The sequence below is a fragment of the Cyprinodon tularosa genome, unplaced genomic scaffold, assembly GCF_016077235.1.
Source record: "Cyprinodon tularosa strain WSP-4 unplaced genomic scaffold, ASM1607723v1 ctg934, whole genome shotgun sequence".
Classification (NCBI taxonomy): Eukaryota; Metazoa; Chordata; class Actinopteri; order Cyprinodontiformes; family Cyprinodontidae; genus Cyprinodon; species Cyprinodon tularosa.
The window spans coordinates 10,424-32,067 of record NW_024039712.1 but is presented as its reverse complement, the minus strand read 5'-3'; the positions used below and the strand labels follow the sequence as shown (position 1 = coordinate 32,067).

Below are 21,644 nucleotides of genomic sequence, written 5' to 3'. Positions count from 1 at the left end.
TCCCTTTTAACAGGAAGAAACCTCCAGCAGAACCAGGCTCAGTGTGAGCGGCCATCTGCTGAGGCTGACTGGGGTTCAAGGAGACAGAAGAAGACATAGAAAAAGAAGCATAGATACAAAAGGCAACTGTCAACCAGCTCCACAGGCGGCCCCGTCCAGGAAACACACAGCCAGGCAGACGAGCTCCAAGGCAGCTCCCATGCCAGAGGACGAAGAGAGCACATCCAGTTAGTCACAGTCAGAGAAACAGGACCACACTGGAAAACCGGCCGATCTCCAGCATCTAGAAACAAAGGTGTTGATGGCAGCAGCACAGCTGATATTTCTCTCCAGGATGGAGTCACAGCCAAACAGGAACAGACCAGATGAAGCTACTATGAGAAAAAGCAGAGAGAGCAGAACGTTAGAGATTGAACTAATAGATTCTGCAGAGTGGGAGAATAGAGATAGAATGAAGCAGAATGATGAAAAAGGGGTCCCTATGTCCTCCAGCAGTCTAAGCCTATAGCAGCATAACTATAGAGATAGCTCAGGATAACCTGAGCCACTCTAACTAGAAGCTTTATCAAAAAGGAAAGTTTTAAGCCTAGCCTTAAAAGCAGACAGGGTGTCTGCCTCACGGACTAAAACTGGTAGTTGGTTCCACAGGAGAGGAGCCTGACAAGCACAAGTAAAACTCCTGAAGAATATAAACGCATAACTTTTGCGTCTTTCCAGTTACATAAAGAAGTCTGATTTATATCATTAACATTTCTTAGTAATCGCATTTAATCCTATTATTCAAATATGGAAATACCCCAATGAAAAAAAATTAAAGAAAAAGAAGAATTCTGATAATTCACTCAGTTTCTGGAGTTTTTATTCATTGATTCTAATTTATCGTTTAGACAATAAATTAAAAGTTCTTCTCACATTGAGAAACCGATAAATGCTCACCCCTAGTTTAGAGCCAAAGGTATTCCCTTCATCTAAGCCTTTCACTTGTAAAGTACAATTAGCTGCACGTCTAACCAAGTTATTTTAGGAAGTATTCCCTCGTATTTCCTCCTCCGCTTTCCAAAGATTCATCTCTCTGTTACAGGGATACGACTGCAGGCTGTAATTAAACCTTCCTTAACAAACCGTCTCTTTACAGGAAGCTGCAAACTTCACACACGGTTGTTCAGAGAGAAGAGCCTCGTCACACACCTCTTCCCAGTACGGTGGCCCACAGCAACCAAGTCAGGAAGAGAAACATGGTGTGTGTCAAAGGTCATCACAATTAAAAAAATCTATCCTCGATCAGATGAGTGAATCCTGCCTCTTTCCTCAGAGCGGCATAGAGTCCTCAAAGCATCCGAGGCCCCTGGCTGAGCTGCAGTGTAGCGCTCAGAAGAGGACAAAGCAGTAAAGTGATGCAGAGCAAAGGTACGACCCTTTCTACTTCAGGAGAACATTAATGTTTAATGCAGCTTAAAAAATCGCTCCTAGAAACAAAGCAGCTAAAATGATAAAATGAGACGGCAGAAAAGTCCTCAAACTGACTGAAATACCTGTGTGTGTTGGTGTGTGTGTGTGTACCTGTCTAGCCCTCAGAGTGAGGACCATTTTTCCAATTTCACCATTAAATTTAGGACCAGTTGTTGCAAAGTGAGAACATCTTGCTTTAGGGCTGAGGGTGAGCAATGCTCTGGCAGTAGTTAGTGTTAGTCTGAGGGGCCTAGAAAGGGTTAAAAATGGCCTCACTATATAGAACAAGACTAGAATTGGTATGTATCCTAACAGATGACTGTTAAATGAATATAACTGTTAAGTGTTTCAAAGAATGAAAGGTAATTATCAAATGTTCAGGAATGTTCATGTTATATTAGGACAAACAGTCCAGTCTTATGATGCGTTCAAACGCAACGCAATCTCAACGTCAAAATGACTGAAACACAGAAATGTGGAAGTTTGATCAAACTGGTCCAGTTGATTCAAAGCTCTGGCTGCTCGACGCTCTGGATGTTTATCTGCTCTGTTCTGTAGCTTCAAGCTAGAGACCTGCTTGGCTTTATCTATTTTGTGAGATGGAAAAATAGTTTTAACACGTTTTTAAGTGGAAAAAGCCCATCTCTGTTAATCAGTTCATCAGGATTATAATCCCGTTAAAATTCCAAAAAGTTAAAAATCAATCCACTGGACTTTGTTTCCAAGTTTGAAGACGTTTCTCTTCCATCCAGGAAGCTTTTTCAATTCAAAATGTCAGAAATAGCGTTTAGTTCCAGGGCTTTTTTGGTCCACTCTATAAAGCCTGGAACTAAACTCTATTTCTGACATTTTCAACTGAAAAAGCCTCCTGGATGGAAGAGAAACGTCTTCAGTGGATTGTTTTAACTTTTTTGGAATGACGATGACCTGGATGACAGAGAATCTTCGCCAGCAGTATCCCACTATAATCTGCAGTTCTTACTGGGAGCTCCACACCTCCAGCATACCACCAGGAGGCAGCGCTGGGAATCCCCGCTGAAAGCTCTCTGCTGCAGGCAGCCTGTGGGGGATTTCCTGCTGCTGTTCATAGCGGCTGGAAGTGAATAGAAGGTTTTTAAGGTTTGAGGTAAAAACTACAACAACCAGAGTATATAATCTAATATTTTTCATCAGCAGGTTTTAACATTTCTAGTTAATTTGGGTATTTATAATCTGTTTCTCCATAATTGGTAAAAAAAAATGTTTTAGTGCAGCAATAATGATCAGAGCTGCTTTCTGTTCCTTCTACATAACAATCCATTCTACCTGCTTTATTTAACCTTTAGAGTTTAACTCCTTTATATTTATCTATTTATTGTTCATCTGCAGAAGCAATGACAGCTGCCAGGTAGTTTCTTTCTCAACCAAAAACCTCCTGGATCAGCTTCTGTGATTGGTTGATGCCCCGGTGTCCAGCGCAAAGTTCAATTTCCTGAACTCTAGCGTTGAACGCTCGGACGCGCTGCTGGTCCTCTGGACGCCGTAACACATAAACTTTACATGTAAATCAGACGCTTTGACGCCCAAAACGCTTTTGGTGTGAACGCAGAATCAGAATTCTGACCCAGTTTGCAGCTTTAGATGAGAACAGGTTAATGTTCATGGTCTAGGATTTTACATGAAGATCACGTCTGCTGCATGTGTTGTAGGTGGTTGTCATGGAAACGCATGAATCCGCATTAATCGCTTGCATTAATCTAAATGTTTGTGTGTCGCTACGAGTTTCCTTCAGACTTGTTAACGTATCTAGACATGATGGCTAACTTGATTAGCCTGTAATCTGTGTTTGAACATCTTCGCTCTCTGTTTACAGAGCAGGAGCTTCCATCCAGACCTCCTGATCCTCTGAAGGACGTCTTCGGTCTCAGATTAACGCTGATAAACAGTCATCTGAGAATACCCACCAGCCAGATGTTTTTCCTCTCTTTATTTCCACTTGAAAGCTTTTTATTATTGCTTCCCTTCTCATTACTGGCTGATTCTGTTACCTACAGAACATCTAATGAACATTTATCAATGAGTTTCTCCTGCTGCCTCCTTTGCAGTGAGTCACATATAATCCAGAGATAATCCCACCTCAGTAGGAATATGATATATCATGTTAACATTGAACCTTGCTGCTTGAAGTTAATCCACATTCTATATGCCAAAGATTATAAGCTGATTATAACATAGAAGTCATTATACAACATTATTTCCTCTCTCTTGTATTTAATATTTTTCTTCCTTTTTACAGATTTTATAATTATTAACCTTATAATTGTCACTATTTTACTACTTTTATCGTTTTTTTATTACTCAAAATGCTTTTTAAAGCTGTTACATTGATTTCAAATAAAACTGAAGATGATAATTATAATATATCCTCATAAAATGAAACAAACTTCCATTTGTGTCCTTGTTTTTTTTTCTGGTCTTGAATTCCTAAAGGATTTTAAATCGGTGTATATAAAGGGAATGTTACCTCACTAGTGTTTTCATCCAAACCATTTAAAATATTAAAATGGTTCTATTCCATTTTTTATTAAAGCTATTCGTTTGTCATGATTTGCTTCAGAGAGACGATGGTGCGTACACAAATAGAACATACAAGCATTGATCTAGGTGTACTTTCTATATGTGAGAAAGGTAGGTTAGCTACAGTCGTAGCTCTTTATATGGCTTCATTGACAAAAGAATTACCTTTAATCAGATGAGCTCTGAGTCAGTAAACCTGTTTAGAAGATTGAAAGCACATCCAGCGACTCGGTAAAAAGCTGAGCCAAACCCAGCATGTAGATTCTGGTTTCATCACTATTAGACAGAAAAAGTTCATGTTCTATAGAAGAAGGATATGAAGTTATTGGTAGCAGAAGCCAAGCCGATGCCCTCAAGGACATCTGGTCGAAAACCAGGTCAGATGTAGCAACCATGAAGAGAAAAACAGGTCCCTAATGTCACTGACTCGGTCATACAGGTCTGACATCTAACGGGACAAATACAGTCCCAAGTCCAGTATCTGAGCTCATGTGGATATTGAGGACTTTCAACAGAGCCACTACTTTTAATTTAGATTTAGTTTAGTTCTATAGCTCCAATTTAGAACACGTCATCTCAGGTCACTTTACAGAGATAATTAAACTAGATCATCCAGTCAGATTCGTTCAATGTTTTCAATCTAAGGAAAACCAGCTGATTGCAGTGTGAGCGGCCATCTGCTGAGGCCAACTGGGGTTCAAGGAGACAGAAGCAGACATAGAAAAAGAAGCATAGATACAAAAGGCAACTGTCAACCAGCTCCACAGGCGGCCCCGTCCAGGAAACACACAGCCAGGCAGACGAGCTCCGAGCCAGCTCCCATGTCAGAGGATGAAGAGAGCACATCCAGTTAGTCACAGTCAGAGAAACAGGACTACACTGGAAAACAGGCCAAGCTCCAACATCTAGAAACAAAGGTGTTGATGGCAGCAGCACAGCTGATATTTCTCTCCAGGATGGAGTCACAGCCAAACAGGGACAGACCAGATGAAGCTACTATAAGAAAAAGAGAGAGCAGAAGGTTAGAGATTGAACTAACAGATTCTGCAGAGTAGGAGAATAGAGATAGGATGAAGCAGAATGAAGAAAAAGGGGTCCCTATGTCCTCCAGCAGTCTAAGCCTATAGCAGCATAACTATAGAGATAGCTCAGGATAACCTGAGCCACTCTAACTATAAGCTTTATCAAAAAGGAAAGTTTTAAGCCTAGCCTTAAAAGTAGACAGGGTGTCTGCCTCACGGACTAAAACTGGTAGTTGGTTCCACAGGAGAGGAGCCTGATAACTAAAAGATCTGCCTCCCATTCTACTTTTAGAAATTCTAGGAACCACTAGTAAACCTGCAGATTGAGAGCGAAGTGCTCTGTTAGGAACATAAGGAACAATCAGATCTCTGATATCAGATGGAGCTTGGCCATTTAAGGCTTTATATGTGAGAAGGAGGATTTTAAATTCTATTCTTTGTCTTTTTTTCTTTATTATCCGAAATCAGTTTAATCCCATCCAAATGAAGTGACTGGCTAATCAGTTTCTTTTTCAGAGACTCTGGTCCAAAGACTATAACTTCTGTTTTGTCTGCATTCAGAAGCAGAAAGTTAAGAGTCATCCAGGTTTTTATGTCTTCAGACATGCCTGTAATCTATGTAATGGGTTAGCTTCATCTGGATTATAGACAGATATAGCTGGGTATCATCAGCATAACAGTGAAAATTAATCCCATGCTGTCTAATAATTCTACCGATTGGGAGCATGTATAAAGTAAAGAGAATTGGTCCTAGCACTGATCCCTGTGGTACTCCACAGGTAACCTTTGAGCGTGTTGAAGATCTATCATTAACATGAACAAACTGAATTCGATCAGATAGATAAGATTTAAACCAGTCTAGTGCTGTTCCTTTAATTCCAACAAAATATTCAAGTCTTTCTAAAAGAATATTATGATCAACTGGATCAAATGCAGCACTGAGATCCAACAGGACGAGCACAGATACAAGTCCATTATCTGAGGCCATGAGAATATCATTAGTGACTTTCACCAGAGCTGTTTCAGTGCTATGATGAGCTCTAAAGCCAGACTAAAACTCTTCAAAATGTTCATTATGGTGGAAGTGATCGCACACTTGTTTGGCAACGACTTTCTCAAGAATTTTAGATCAGAAAGGAAGATTGGATATAGGTCTATAATTGACCAAGTCATCTGGGTCAAGAGACGGTTTCTTAAGCAGAGGTTTAATTACAGCAACCTTAAAAGCTTTAGGTACATATCCCTGTAACAGAGATAGATTAATCACATCTAAAATGGAGGAGGAGAATACCTCCTTAAATAACCTGGTTGGAACTGGATCTAACATACAAGTTGAAGGCTTAGATGAAGACAATAGTTTTGCTAATTCAGAAAGTTCAACTGGATCAAAGCAGTCTAAACCTGGTTCAGATTCCATGACTACCTCAGATACAATCGCAGATAGAGGAGTGCTTATGATCTTATTTTTAATAAGATCAATCTTATTTATGAAAAAAAACATAAAATCCTTACTGCTAAGAGTAGGTGGAATGGACGGTTCAACAGAGCTATGGCTCTGGGTGAGTTTGGCCCATTCTTTATCTAAAATGTAAACATTTTAGACAGAAGGTTTGAAAGGGGTGTGAAGGAAGCCATTTATGCTAAAAGAGAAAAAAACATCCCTGAAAAGTGTTCAGCCAACAATGAGCCTTAACGGATGTCTTCTCAGAGGAATGGGCCAGTATCGGGTATTACAGGCAAATAACGACCTCAACGACTCCCATTATTAAGGGGTGGAGCTGTCTTCCACTTTCAATCTGCATGGTTTCTAATCCAGTTCAAGGCTTTGCGTGGGCTACTCTATAAAAGCCTGGAACTTAACGCCAAACCAGACATTTGGACTTAAGGAAGCTTCCTGGATGGGAAGCGAAACGTCTTCAAATTTGGAAAACAAAGTCCAGTGGATTGTTTTTAACTTTAACATTTTGATCTACACAAGTGCTGATGAAGGTTCTCAGTCATCCAGGTCATAGTCATTCCGTAAAAATTCAAAAAATATCCACTGGACTTGGTTTTCAAGATTCGAAGATGTTTCTCCACCTCTCCAGGAAGCTTTCTCAATTCAAATGTCTGGATCCGCAGTGAGTTTGAGTCTTAGGGCCGGATCTATCAAAGGTTTGCGTGTATTAAAACGTGAGCTATTTCACTGCGCACGCTAAAAAATGTACAAACTGATCTATCAACAGCGTGCTAAAAGCATTTGGTCTTTAAAACGTGCTAAATAGCGCCTCTGATCCATTTAGTACTTTTTCTGCAATGAATATGCAATATGGGGCGTTTACACGCTAAAGTGCGTCTTGTGGGAGGAGAACATGTAAATATATTAATTTAGCACTCGCAAAGTGATTTATCAAACTTGAACGCAATTTTGCTAACGGTATCTGACTCTATATTTAACACGTTTCAAAAGAAGGTGCAAATATTCTGTATGCGTAATTGCGCACACATGGCAGCGGTTATTGTGGCAAGAAGGAGACATGGAAATGAAGCAAGGAGACGCAGAGAACGCATTTTTTCACTCCGTGTGAATATTTTTGCAATGAACGAGGAAACGATCATCAAAACATATCGTTTATCCAGCATTGCCATTTTGGAGCTGTTGGGGGAACTCCGAATGGATTTGGAGCCAGCCGCAAGGAGGACCCACGCAATACCAGATATCACAAAACTCCTTGCAACATTGCACTTTTTTGCATCTGGGTCATTCCAGCGTACGGTTGCAGCGAGAGCTGGGATCTCGTAATCTCGTTTTTTCAGAAGTGCTGTCCGACGGGGTCGGGGTTCTCCCCCTGCTCCTGTGGAGCAACGTGCCAAATGCTGCGGGGATCTCATCCACAGTCACAGGCCAATACAAAACACCTGTTTTTTTTTTTTTTTTTTTTTTTTACTGCAGCACATACCACCTTAGGGAATAAAGGTTGCCAATTTATAAATATATATATATATATATATATATATATATATATATATATATATATATATATATATATATATATATATATATATATATATATATATATATATATATATATATATATATATTTACTTATTTTTATTTTTTTTTTTGTTGGGGGTCACTGTAAGATTTAAATTTCTTAATGCACTAGTTTGTACAGACTACAAAATACTTTGCCGCAAACCACAAAACGCGCAAAACCATCATTTAAATAGGGCGTCTCCAACAGTTTTGCGCCTGCCACAAGTTACGCAATCACTCTTGTTAAATCACCCGCAAACCATGGTTCAGCCCCTCGCGCAAAATTCCAGTTTGCGAGCGCAAATTACTGCACGCAAAATTGGATCTTGATAAATCCGGCCCTTATATGGACAAGGCATGTTTCCAAGCAATACAAGGCCTTGTCCATATGAGACTCAAACTCGGAGCTCGTCTGCCTGGCTGTGTGTTTCCTGGACGGGGCCGCCTGTGGAGCTGGTTGACAGTTGTCTTTTGTATCTATGCTTCTTTTTCTATGTCTGCTTCTGTCTCCTTGAACCCCAGTCGGCCTCAGCAGATGGCCGCTCACACTGAGCCTGGTTCAGCTGGAGGTTTCTTTCTGTTCAAAGGGAGTTTTTCCTCTCCACTGTCGCTACAAGCATGCTTAGTGTGAGGGATTGCTGAAGAGTCAATGAGTCAATGCAATCAGCTGGTTTTCCTTAGATAGAAAACTTTGAATCAATCTGACTGGATGATCTGGTGAACCGTAATGTGACCTGAGATGACATGGTGTGAATTGGTGCTGTAGAAATAAACTGAAATAAATAAATAAAGCCACGGGTGGCCATGGCCACTTTGAGTTTCTTTCATCTGTGTAACGTCATTAGATCTATAGATCAGTGGCGTCCAGATTCAGTCCTAATGGCTGCTATCCGCCATGATGGATGAAAAACAGCAGCAGAGGATTAAAAAGCTGAGCTGAACCAAAAGGAACAAGGAACTAACAGCTTCCTGGAAGAGGAGGAAAGTTAGAAGTACTCAAAAAAGTACTTAATTACAGGAAAGATATTTTAAAAAACAAACTACTTAATTACAGTAATAAAGTACAGTAATGTACTTTGTTACTTTCCGAAAGTGAGACTGAAGTACTGCTTTCAGCACAGTTAAACGCAGACTTTTCTGTTTCACTGCTGCGTTAAACGCTGAGCTGTAAGCAGTGAGGTACAGCTTTGATATTGAAAGTAAAGAAGCAGAACAGGCATGCTGAGGTCACACTTTAACTAGACTAAGGTAATGCTATTTACAGAGAATCCTGAACAAGGAAGCAGCTGAGTGGTTCATAATTTATTCACAGGTGGATAGAAAAAAATAACAGGATCAAATTCCATAACTGAAGTCTCTGTGAGGCGTTCACTGTCACCATGGACCCAGCTGGTTTTGTTCAGTAATAGTGACGAAAAGAGAAATGGAAAAATAAAACTTTGGACTTTGAACTTGGAAACATTTGCTGCCTGATGCTAAAAGATTCATGCGCAGATAATTAAATCTCAAACAAGCTTCATTTTAGATTATCTAAATGACAAAAGAATAAACAGTAAGGTTAATTGAATCGGTAAGACTAATTTCCAAAGGTTATTGAACGCAGCATGAGGAAGACGTTCCGGTAGAGCGCGCGGGGAATTTCCCCGCAGCGCAGCAGGAAGTGAACACCTGCGTCAGACTGTAGGAACCTTGTTTTCTGCGTGTTTAGCTGCTGGTGTGACCGAATGGCTCCGGCTGAGCGCTCATCATGAGCTCCTTCCCTGCGCTGCTGCTCCTGCTGGGGGCCGCGGGCTGCGCCGCTGTGGGCATTCTGTCTGAGGGGGCCCTCACCTGCTCCCGACAGGTAAGAGCCACACGAGGGGCCCTGAGCTGTTCCCACTTATCTCAGCTCTTTCCTTTTATTAAACTATTTATTTTTTAGAATAAAAAGTCAGGTTTGATCAAACTGTTAGAATTTAAACCCGCGGCTCCTCTTTCTCCATTAATCAGGTTTTTAGACTTTTTCTGCGTCTAGAACCTGGAAGCTGCTGCTGACATAGGCGGTTCTAGCCTGGGGCCAACAGGGGGCCAGCGCCTCTAGAGGACAGGCCCTGGTCCGGGGAGGATTTAGGAAATGTGGGGCCCTAGGCAAAGACAAGCAGGGGCCCCTCTGAACTGAGAAGACAACACATTAAACAGCCCCATTCTACAGATAGAGAAATGTTAATAGAATAGACATCCATTATCTGTTCTAGGTTGTGTCCCTCTCTTCTTGTCCCTTTTCTTCTTGTTTTCCTCTCTATGTTTTGTACTCAGCTGTCTTTTCATGCTGTCTCTAAAGGAATGAAAGATTGTTTCCAAGCACTAAGCTCACTTAGCTGATTGCTCCTTCCTGTGTTTCCAAAAAGGCCAAAGTAAATAACCCAGTCCTTCTTTTCACTGTAGACAAGCCATGATCTGCTTATCTGTTCTCCATTTTTCATTTGGATGAAATAATAGCTGCATGAATCATGACAGCAGACAAGATAGAGGAGAGCAGGAGGCGGGGTTACCAATCTACTGGCTCTGGAGAGCAGAGTTCGCTGCTTTTAGATGTTGTCTCCAAAGTCTCCAGTAGCAGAAAAAAGTCTCTAGATTTGGCGCTAGGAGCTTTTTAGAAATCAAAGTGCTAGAGGGGTCTGAAAAGTGGCTAAATATAGCGACTAAAGCGCTAAGTTGGCAACACTGCTCTTTGCATGGTTTGTTTTCAAATGGTTTGCTGCTGTCTGTTTGGACCTTTCTGAACATGTGCAGCAAATGGACTGATCCAATATGGTGGACACTGAAGGGGGGGGGGCTGAGACACACTTAATATTATCAGAGTCCTGATGGTATTTTAGCCAAAGGATTTATATCAAAAACATAATAAATGTGCAGAAATAAGGAATAGTTGTATTAACCATACATGGAAACAGAGTTTTATGCAGCTGCCTGGTATTATCTAATGGTAAAACCCCCCCGGCCCTGTTGGGATCTCTGTACTGAAAGCATAAACTACAAAAATTGACATATAAATACATTTTCTTGTAAAAAGACTGTATTATGTCTCCATTTGAGCAGGTAGCTAATTGACCAATATAAGATGATTTAAATTTAAAATAAGCAACAACAAAAAATCCTTCATCTTATTTCAGGTAGTTAATTTGTAATTATCTTATTTTGAAGGAAAAAACAATTTTCTTTGGCAGATGATGTTATTTACCTGCTAATTTAAAGAACTCCTTACTTTTACGACTTTTTGCTGTCATACCAAAATAAATCACATGAAAGAATTTTGAGGTTTATATTCTCCTTGTTATAAGAATATTTATCATGATTTCAAGAAGTGTGATTGTATCACAGCATTGGCAGATTATTGCACTTATTTTAGATGGAGCCCTCTCTAAAGCAATCCTCTCTATCTAATGCTGCGTTCACACCGGGGGCAGCTGGCGCAACAGAAGCAGCGAGTTTACATGCAAAGTCAATGGTTGACGCGCGTCAAGGCGCGGCAAAAGGTCCCGCGGCGCGTTTTGAGCAGCAGGTGCAGCGCGTCTGAGCAGCTGAAGCAGCGCGTCGGGCGCGTTTAAGCATCTGACGCTGCTGCTCGAGATGGAAAAATTGAATTTTTGCTGCTCGACGCGCCGCGTCAACCAATCAGAGAAACTGATCTGGGAGCTGCAGGGAGAGAGACACAGTGCTGATGATCACTCCTCTTAAACAGTTTATTAACGCATAATTAACTTAAAATGCATACATCTGCCGGCAGAATATGTTCGCTTTTATTATTCTGGTGCCTGCAGATCGGATTATTTAGATGAAAAACACCTACCAGCCGCCGCGGTAAACCGCGAGGAGGCGACCCGGCCAGAGGCTGCTGATGAAGGGATTCCTACTGTCGGCGCACCGCTGGTATGTGGGGGTCTGAGCGGCTCCGACATCGGGAGGCAGGATTGTAATCTGGATGAACTGACGGCACTGATTACGTTTTCAGGTGTATTTTCTCACTTAAAAACATATTAAAACTACTTTATTCCCACTGATCACAGCAAATATAGCTGCAAGGCAGAGAAAGAATAGTGAAGCTCCGCCCAACGCGTGTCAGACACACTTTTGCACCGCGCAGCCAGAGCAGCAAAGCTGCTTCAGCCGCGCGTCAGAACTAACTGGTACAAGCAGCAAAAATTAAGCAGCAGACGCGATTTTGCTGCTTTTGCTGCGTCCGGTCTGAACGTAGCATTAGTGTATCCATCTCCAAACAGATATAGCATATAACTGATGATAATTGATTTAGACCAATTTAATCATTCAGCTTTAGTGACTCTAAAAACTAAAGTCACCTTAAAACTTCCGCCATACTAGGATATGACCAGGTTTTCATCACAATCATTTTTATTTTTCTGTCCCCCTGAAAAACACCGCGCCCCACCTTTCCCCACCACTCCCCACCGTTTGCTGCTGATGACCCAGCTGGACCTTCACATTTGACCCTTTAGTGTAGAGAGGAGCTGTTAATGAAAGACTTGTGTTAAAATCATGACCCCGCCACCACCGTGCTTAGTGCTGATGCTGTTTTCATCAGACATGATTCAGCTTCAATCCTCCAGGTGTTTTTTTCTCGCGCTGCTGATGTTCACTGGTCCTTCTACCATTTCTTCGTTTCTTCGTATTCTCTGATTCCAGCACTTCTCTCTCATTTTTCTTACAGATTTTCAGTGTGCCCTCTCCACTTATTACGATATTCCCATTTTATTTAAAGTTTTATATTTAAAGGGGATTTTACTTTTACCTGGAAGTCCGAAAGGCTTCACTTCTACTATCATTTCTGTGCTTTCTGCAACTTTCTCTCCCTCCTTCTTTTTGGTGGTAAACCCACTTTAAGAGTATTGCTGCCTTTGTGTGGAAAAAGTGTTTGCTTTTACTTGCGTGCACAAACCTGCAGGCTAGCCGCAAAACTATCTACCATTCTGTGCCGGACAAACCCACTCTAAGCGTCTTAGCGCCACCTAAAGGGCTGGAGTTGGAAATGTGTCTTACTATTATTAAGTAAAGTGTGATTAAAATTGAATGCCTTTGCGATTTGAAAATTGGGTTTTATTAAATTGCAAAATGAAATGAATTGCCCAGCCCTAATTTGAAACTGTATAATATTCTCAATGATAAAAATATATTTAAAAAATATTATTAATACTTTGTGAGGAACAAGGAGGGAAATATGTTTAGTTTTCTGAGAAATTCTTCAATCCTCTTTAAAATGGCGTTCCTCAGGGTTACTGTTTTCTGACGTTTTATTTGTGAATACGGACCCAGATGTTTATTACCGGGTCATTAAAGCCTAGGGAATAAAATCTGAGTTAATCTGCCTTCATTTTTATCCTTTGAATGTCTAAGAATAACATTTGTTCTCTTTGTTCCTGATACAGGATGTGAATTGTACAACTAAATACAGTAAGTTTTTTTACATCACCATAGGACACTATATTCTTTGATCATTGATTGTTATACTTGTTTTACTTTGAAGGTTTTTTTTTATTATTTTGAAAAGGTTTAGAAGTGCTTACCTTTTTTAATGTGAGATTCTTGTAACAGAAAATATCCCTATTTTCTATATTTTTCTATATCTAGACAAGAATCACATCTAATATGTAGAATATTAAGCCGTGTTAAATCATTTTACAGTTAAACCCAAAACAAGCTGTCTATAACCTTTGCATGCCTGTTTGTGTCTGCAGGTAACTGCATGGACCCTGGGTGGCTGGTGAGCCACAGGTACACCCCCAGCGAACCTGCAGATCTCCAGGTGTCAATAGACACCAGACTAGATGATGCAGGACACCTGCAGCCGGTCCTTCAGGCCAACTGGACATTGAAGGACGATGGTGAGTCCGTCTGTCTCCTGGTTTTTAGCAGGATTTTGTTCTTCAATATTTCAGTATGCATGTGTTAAATGTCTTCCACCTGAACCCTGTGAACACAGAAACTAACATCTGCATCTCTCAACAGGTAGCATTAGTTTCCTGAAGGCCACTGAGCTTCATCTTCTTGTGAAGTCCACCAACCAGCAGATGTGTCTGCGATATTCTTTGAAAGACAAACTGGAGATGAGGAGCCCGTCAGGAGAGAAGGTGAGGCTCTATGAAAGAAAACACAGAAAACAAAGCTCTGCCTTAGTTAGAATCTTTTAGCAGCTAAACAGCTGTTTAGCTGGCTGCTAACAGGTGTTTAGCAGGCAGCTATCAGCTGTTTAGCTGGCTGCTAACAGATGTTTAGCTTGCAGCTATCAGCTGTTTAGCTTGCGGCTAACAGCTGTTTAGCAGGTGGCTAACAGCTGTTTAGCTTGCAGCTAACAGATGTTTAGCAGGTAGCTAACAGCCAGACACAGTCTAAGAAATTAAGTTGGTTTGGTTGATAGTTTCATTTCCACCTCTGCAAACATTGTTAAATGTTTGTGCATCGTCTTTATCTCTGGAGTTTATATGAAACCAATGAAATGGTGATAAAGGAAAGAAGTGTTCAACTCTGCACCAGTTAAATAAAGGATGGATGGTTATTGACTTTATTGATCTTTGCAAAGATGAGAACAAAGATGATCATAAACAGCTCCATGTTGTTCTGATTTTCCCTCTCTAACTGAAAGCTGTGAAGGTTTCCAGTTAACCCAAACACACTGCAGACAGCTGAAGAAAACAGTAAAATGTTGAATAAAGGTAGTCTGGCCTGTTAGGAGAAACTATTCCAGATAATCCCTGATGAAGAAGAAAACACCTGAGTGACACTTTTAGAAAGTAAATCCAGTATAATGAAGGGATTTCCAGGGAATGGATTTGAACCGACGTAGTGAAGGTGATCAAAGCTGCAGCTTCGGGGGGTTTCTGGTTCAGTCTCTAAAAATTGTCCTGTCGTGTTTCCAATTGGTTCCAGTGGTCGTTCTCGTCCGCTGCGCTGGTGCTGAATCCTGGTGAGCAGTACGCCGTGTCCGTTTACAACATCCCCAAACCAGAGCAGGGCCACAGCAGCATCGACGTCAGCAGAGACATCCGGGTCCCAGGTGAGTCGGTCCAGGAGGAGGTGGGGAGATCCACACTGCCTCAGGCACAGAATTCCTTCCTTTTTTTTGGTCATTTCCTGCCAAACTGTGTTATTGTTTTTCCTGCTGAATAAATGGATGACTTGTGGTCTGTTCTTTAAGACTGCGGACAGAGCAAAATGAAGATGACCCAGTTTTGCATTGAGGGAGGTGAGTTAAACGTCTTCCTCTTCAGTGAAGTTTAAAGTGTTAAAGCTTCTAATAATCCATCCTATCCCTGCAGGCAGCCTGTGGGAGCCTAACATCAGCTTTGATGGGACCGCCCACGGCTCCCTGGCGGTCCGCTTCAGCCCTCACGTCCTGTCTAAGGAGTACCTGGTTATCATGAAATGTGGCTCCATCACAGAGAACCTCAGTGTGAAAACGGTGAGACCCAACCTCACGCCTATCACCGATTTTATAAGGGAGCCGCTTCCAAACGTCTACATGAATGAGTGGGAATGATCATGTTCATCAACTCTTTGGAGAACCTGCTGAAAACTGGCTGCAGCTGCTGAATGAAGAAGATTAATTTCTTATTATCAAATCTAATATCTTTGAAATGCAATTGATCAATTGGTTTATTTAGGCTTAACTTAAAAGGACAGAAGTCTGTTTATTACTTCAGTATAAATCCTACAGTTTAAAAACAGTTTTGTAGAAGTTAAAGTATTAAATTCAGCTTTTTACTGGAGCGTAAAACTAACAAAAAAAAAAAAAAAAAAAAACTAAAGTACAAAAGTAAAAGTAATGCAAATTAAAGGAACATTTTCTAGAATTCTGGATAATAACTTCCTTAGATTTAATTTTCTTAGTTTTATAACTGATGGCAACACAGAAAATTTAACCAGATCATCCAGTCAGATTGATTCAAAGTTTTCTATCTAAGGAAAACCAGCTGATTGCATCGACTCATTGACTCTTCAGCAATCCCTCACACTAAGCATGCTTGTAGCGACAGTGGAGAGGAAAAACTCCCTTTGAACAGAAAGAAACCTCCAGCAGAACCAGGCTCAGTGTGAGCGGCCATCTGCTGAGGCCCACTGGGGTTCAAGGAGACAGAAGCAGACATAGAAAAAGAAGCATAGATACAAAAGGCAACTGTCAACCAGCTCCACAGGCGGCCCCGTCCAGGAAACACACAGCCAGGCAGACGAGCTCCGAGCCAGCTCCCATGTCAGAGGATGAAGAGAGCACATCAAACATGTTTGATTTTCCCCCGACTATTGTGGGCAAATCGCTCAGGGAGCAAAGAAGGATTCTTCTTTTTATTCTTCCTCTCTGATGTAAACACAGCAGCATGGCATGGATGCAATGAGTGAAATGCAGCTCCGTCTGTAAAATTGATGGACCGCAGCAGCCGCGCCTGCACAGCCACGTCCTTTTTCCAAATGCGTCGTCGCCTTTTCTTTCTAGGACCTTCAGCACAAATTGCCAAGGCAGCGCGGTTCACTATAGTGAGCTTATAATCCCACTTCTATTTGTTTGGCTTCAGGATAGAGAGCTACAAAGCAGCTCCATCTCACTGCGGATCAGCATCATTTCTGCATTTCATGGCAAAAACTGTACAAATATACACATATATTTATTTATTTATACACATATCTGCGTACATCTGTGTAATGCTAGTATACATTTCCCTCCTCAGGACAAACAGGGGAGCGTAAATGTAAAGTTCAGCCTTGATAAATGGCCCAGATCCTGCTGCCTGTTTGATGCAGAGGTAAACGGCCTTCATTTCTCCCACAGATCTCAAATTCTGCACCTTTTATCTTACCTTTGACTTTTGTTCTCCTGCAGATTAAACCTTATTTCCTGAAATGTGGAAATGACTGCACTCGTCACAAAACAAGTCACAGCGTTTGTCAAGGTATTGAACATTTTAAACAAACTCTTTTAATCCCCATCCAACTCCAGTTGATGTCCAACTCTTTAGAAAGGTTGTTTTTATGAAATGTGGAAAGTTTAAGGTTGGAATAATAATTATTGGTCGATGTTTGTTTAAATCAGTCTTAATGTTCCCCACATTTGTACTAACACAGATGTCTACAGTAAATTACCTTCCAAAGGCAGCTCAGCATTGGTTGTTGATTTGAACGACAAAATGAAAGTACATTTGGAAAGAAAATTCCAACCAGCGTACATATAACCAGGAGTGGATTTAGGAAATTTGGGGCCCTAGGCAAAGGCAAATGTGTTGTCTTCTGAATTCAGAAGACAACACATAAAACAGTAACCTGACTCCGCCAGATGGATTTGCTCCCCATATCCATCTGGAAACCTTCCGTTGAAGTAATTTTGGGAAGGGGTGAAAATACTGGTTAGCTGATTGGCCTATGTTGGTGATAGACGGGCCAAATAAACCAATCAGATCAACGAAGCATATGACGTACTAACAGAGGGACGACGAAGAGGAGCCAATTGATAGATCAAACTCTTGCCGAAACCAGTCGGGAGAAGAGCAAAAACATCTTTTCCTCTGAGAAAAGCCTCCAGAGCAGTGTTTTGCTCTTCTTTTAGTGAAGAAATACTCTGTAATTCCGATAAAACTTGCTCGATAGCCACGCTAACGCTAGTTTCATCGGCGGAAGCCGCCATATTCTTTAGACTGAACTGTCGCGCTTCTCGTTGCGTCACACCTCAACCCGCCTCAAAGCCAATGCTGATTGGACGTTCGTTTGGTGAACGGCCCCAAATTTTCTTTAACGGAGAGTCTCCAGACTGATCTGCGAGTGAAACCTTGAAAGCTCGCGAGATCAGGATGGTCTCACCAGGCTACTAAAACAGACCCATTCTACAGATAGAGAAATGTTAATAGAATAGACATCCATTATCTGTTCTAGGTTTTGACTCTTTGACAAGATAGAGGAGAGCAGGAGGCGGGGTTACCAATCTACTCGCTCTGGAGAGCAGAGTTCGCTGCTTTTAGATGTTGTCTCCAAAGTCTCCAGTAGTAGAAAAAAGTCTCTAGATTTGGCGCTAGGAGCTTTTTAGAAATCAAAGTTCTAGTGGCTAAATATAGCGACTAAAGCGCTAAGTTAGCAACACTGCTCTTGGGAAAATTTGGGGTCCTAGGCAACTGCCTAGTACTGTGTAATGGTTCACCCCCCCACCCACCCGGCCCCTGTTAGGGTCCCTGTGCTGAAAGCATAAACTACAAAAATCGACATATTAATCGGTTTTCTTGTAAAAAGGGTTTATTATGCCTCCATTTGAGCAGGTAGGTCATTTACCAATATTAGATGATTTATATTTAGAATAAGCAACAACAAAAAAATCCCTCATCTTATTTCAAGTAGTTAATATGTTATTAGCCGAATATAACATATAGAACTATAATTTCTTTCCTACAGCGAACACCACCCAGACACGTTCCCTGACGTCCTGGTATGGGGCTGTTGGAGGCGTGGCCATGTTCATCATAGTGGCAGTAATAATGTGCATCCTTTGCAGAAAACATGGTATGAAACCCCAATACTTTAATCTTTTTAAACTTTGTGTGTTTGTGGTCTGAAGGACAATGCTTATAGATTGTCTTATCTGCCTTTAGGTAAACGTCCCAACATTGAATCTAAAGAAGAAGGTGGAGTACTGCGGGTGCAGCTCAAACAAGCTCCCAAAGTGATGGTCATTTACTCCCATGACCACAGCCTCTACAAGGACGTAGTGCTCAAACTATGCGCCTTTCTCCAGGACAAATGTGGCACCCAGGTGGTTGTAGACCTGCTGGACAACTCCTCCGTCAGCATGTTGGGTCGTCTCCGCTGGCTGGAGTGGCAGCGGCAGCAGCTGGACCCGTCGGACAAGATCCTGGTGCTTTGCTCTCCTGGCGTTCAGGCCAAGTGGAAGGCCATGTGTGGTCATGGTCGGGTGACTCTGAAGCAGGATCTGCTGTCTCCTACAGATGACATGCTGACTCCCTTTCTCAATCTCTTCCTGCCGGACCTGCACCAGGCGGGCATGTTGGGGAAATACATGGTGGCTTACTTTGAGGACATCTGCAGTGAGAGAGACGTACCTTCCGTCTTTGACATTGGAATCAAATACATCCTGATGAAGCACTTTGAGGAACTCTACTTCCGCATCTTAGACATCGAGAGGTATCAGCCGGGCCATGTCAATCACATCGAGGGAATCGGAGTGGATGAATACTTCAACTGTGCCTCAGGTAAAGCCCTCAGAGATGCCATAGAAACCTTCCACGCCTATCAGATAGAGGACCCCAATTGGTTCGCAAAGGAGGTGGTTGGCGATGTGGAGGAAGTCCTTTCTGAGACCAACCAGCTCCTCCCACCACTGCAGACCCCTCCTGTCCTTGAGTGCATCCCTCCAATCAGAGATCAGCTTCCAGTCTACGTTCACAGCGTTGATACGAAGGAAGAGATCAACTCTGTTCACATCCTTACGCCTCATTTAAACCCAGAGCATCAGCTGTCCTCAGTGGCTGAACTGGTACCAGATGTGAGTTCTGACTGCAGGCCTCTCTACCAACCCAGCCAGGTGGAGGTGTTAATAGCAGACCCCCAGCGCTCCACGGCAGAGTCTCTGTACATAGCCCAGCCGGTTCTGGGGAAACAACCTTTGCTTCAACAGAACTTGGTTTCGCTCAGGGAACCATCCTCACTTCAGAACTGTACGGAGGACGATGAGAGAGGTTCCTCACCAAGCCTGGATGACTTTCCAGTGCAGAGACGCCCAGTGGAAATGGAGGAGGAACTCTTAGAGCCAACCGCCCCACGTTCAAGCAGTGGGTCTGACCAAGGCTACATCTCCAAGATGTCCTCCCAGCCTGAAGCTCCTGTTCAAGAGGATCCACTGAAGTCTTTGGTCAGACTGCAGGAGGCGCTGTTTCATTCTGATTACTCCTCCGTATGTCCTGAAAGCACCTGATGGGACTGCAGGACCTTCACTCTGGCAGACAGCACAAGCTTTTTAGCAACTTGAGCTCATCGTTCTTGGAGATCTCAGTAATATGTTCTCTAATGTGTTTTTCACACACAGACTCACATTCAGCTACTCATGAGGCAACATGTCTATTTAATTGTATTTGTTTATAGATGACAAACAGTTTTTTCCTTTGGTTTTGGAGCTTTTGGTTCTCTTGCTTCTGAGTCTGCTTCTGAATCCATTCTTATATCACAATCCTAATATGATGCTTTCAAACTGTAGCTTTCCTGCATCATTGTTTATATTGGTGTGTTTTGTAAATGGTGTTTATATTTACTGTACAGATGGAGGCTGAAAGTCTTGACTGTTTATGGTTCTTTTAAATCCTATAATAATAATCAAGACAAATGTGCCTGCTTTTGTTCTTTTATTTCACTTTTCATCTGAAAATTACAAAATTGTTTCACTTGAAGGTAGAGCAGGGAATATTAGCCCGAACCCGACGGGACCCGAGAGGTCCTGCCGGGTTCGGGCTGTACTTTTTATTATTTCATTCGGGCCGGGCTCGGGCTTTAAACCGTTATATGCGCGGCAAATAAATGATCATGTGATAACGTTCGATCTATACGCGATGAATGCAAAATGGATGTTACAGAAGTGAAACGGAGATTAGCCCTTAATGCGCACAATTGAAAAATGTCGGGCTGCAAACAGGTCGGGCTCTACGAAGCTGTCAATCATAACGGGCCGGGCACGGGCCTGGTTCTTTCGGACTTGGGTCGGTTTCGGGCTGACTTTCAAGGCCCGTTTCATGCTCTACTTGAAGGATTATGTCCATAAATAAAAATTGACCTCATATATCTATTAAAGGGTCAAAAACAAAACAAAACCCAATTCAATTCATTTTATTTCTATAGCACCAATTCACAACACGTCATCTCAAAGCACTTTCTAGTTCACCAGATCATCCAGTCAGATTGATTCAAAGTTTTCTATCTAAGGAAAACCAGTTGATTGCATCGACTCATTGACTCTTCAGCAATCCCTCACACTAAGCATGCTTGTAGCGACAGTGGAAAGGAAAAACTCCCTTTGAACAGGAAGAAACCTCCAGCAGAACCAGGCTCAGTGTGAGCGGCCATCTGCTGAGGCCGACTGGTGTTCAAGGAGACAGAAGCAGACATAGAAAAAGAAGCATAGATACAGAAGGCAACTGTCAACCAGCTCCACAGGAAAACACACAGCCAGGCAGACGAGCTCCGAGCCAGCTCCCATGTCAGAGGATGAAGAGAGCACATCCAGTTAGTCACAGTCAGAGAAACAGGACTACACTGAAAAACAGGCAAGCTCCAACATCTAGAAACAAAGGTGTTGATGGCAGCAGCACAGCTGATATTTCTCTCCAGGATGGAGTCACAGCCAAACAGGAACAGACCAGATGAAGCTACTATGAGAAAAAGCAGAGAGAGCAGAACGTTAGAGATTGAACTAACAGATTCTGCAGAGTGGGAGAATAGAGATAGAATGATGAAAAAGGGGTCCCTATGTCCTCCAGCAGTCTAAGCCTATAGCAGCATAACTATAGAGATAGCTCAGGATAACCTGAGCCACTCTAACTAGAAGCTTTATCAAAAAGGAAAGTTTTAAGCCT

At 42.0% G+C, this 21,644-nt stretch overlaps 2 protein-coding genes across 2 annotated transcripts in view; both read left to right on the top strand.

Annotated features, from left to right (window-relative positions):
• The window catches only part of arhgef39 (Rho guanine nucleotide exchange factor (GEF) 39), a 52,232-nt gene extending 48,361 nt beyond the window's left edge, over positions 1-3,871 (top strand). Inside the window, exons 10-12 of the mRNA XM_038274851.1 lie at positions 1,136-1,238; positions 1,313-1,407; positions 3,302-3,871. Coding sequence (XP_038130779.1) covers positions 1,136-1,238; positions 1,313-1,390 — 181 coding nt within the window. The 3' untranslated portion in view covers positions 1,391-1,407; positions 3,302-3,871. The remainder of the gene's footprint in view (positions 1-1,135; positions 1,239-1,312; positions 1,408-3,301) is intronic.
• Positions 3,872-9,663: 5,792 nt separating this feature from the next.
• Positions 9,664-20,405, top strand: il17ra1a (interleukin 17 receptor A1a). Its single transcript, XM_038274854.1, has 11 exons — positions 9,664-9,886; positions 13,464-13,488; positions 13,773-13,919; positions 14,044-14,165; positions 14,962-15,088; positions 15,230-15,277; positions 15,351-15,493; positions 16,755-16,829; positions 16,907-16,976; positions 18,460-18,567; positions 18,657-20,405. The coding sequence occupies exons 1-11, from the start codon at positions 9,791-9,793 to the stop codon at positions 19,994-19,996; spliced, it is 2,301 nt and encodes a 766-aa protein (XP_038130782.1). The 5' UTR covers positions 9,664-9,790; the 3' UTR covers positions 19,997-20,405.
• The last annotated feature ends 1,239 nt before the right edge of the window (positions 20,406-21,644 follow it).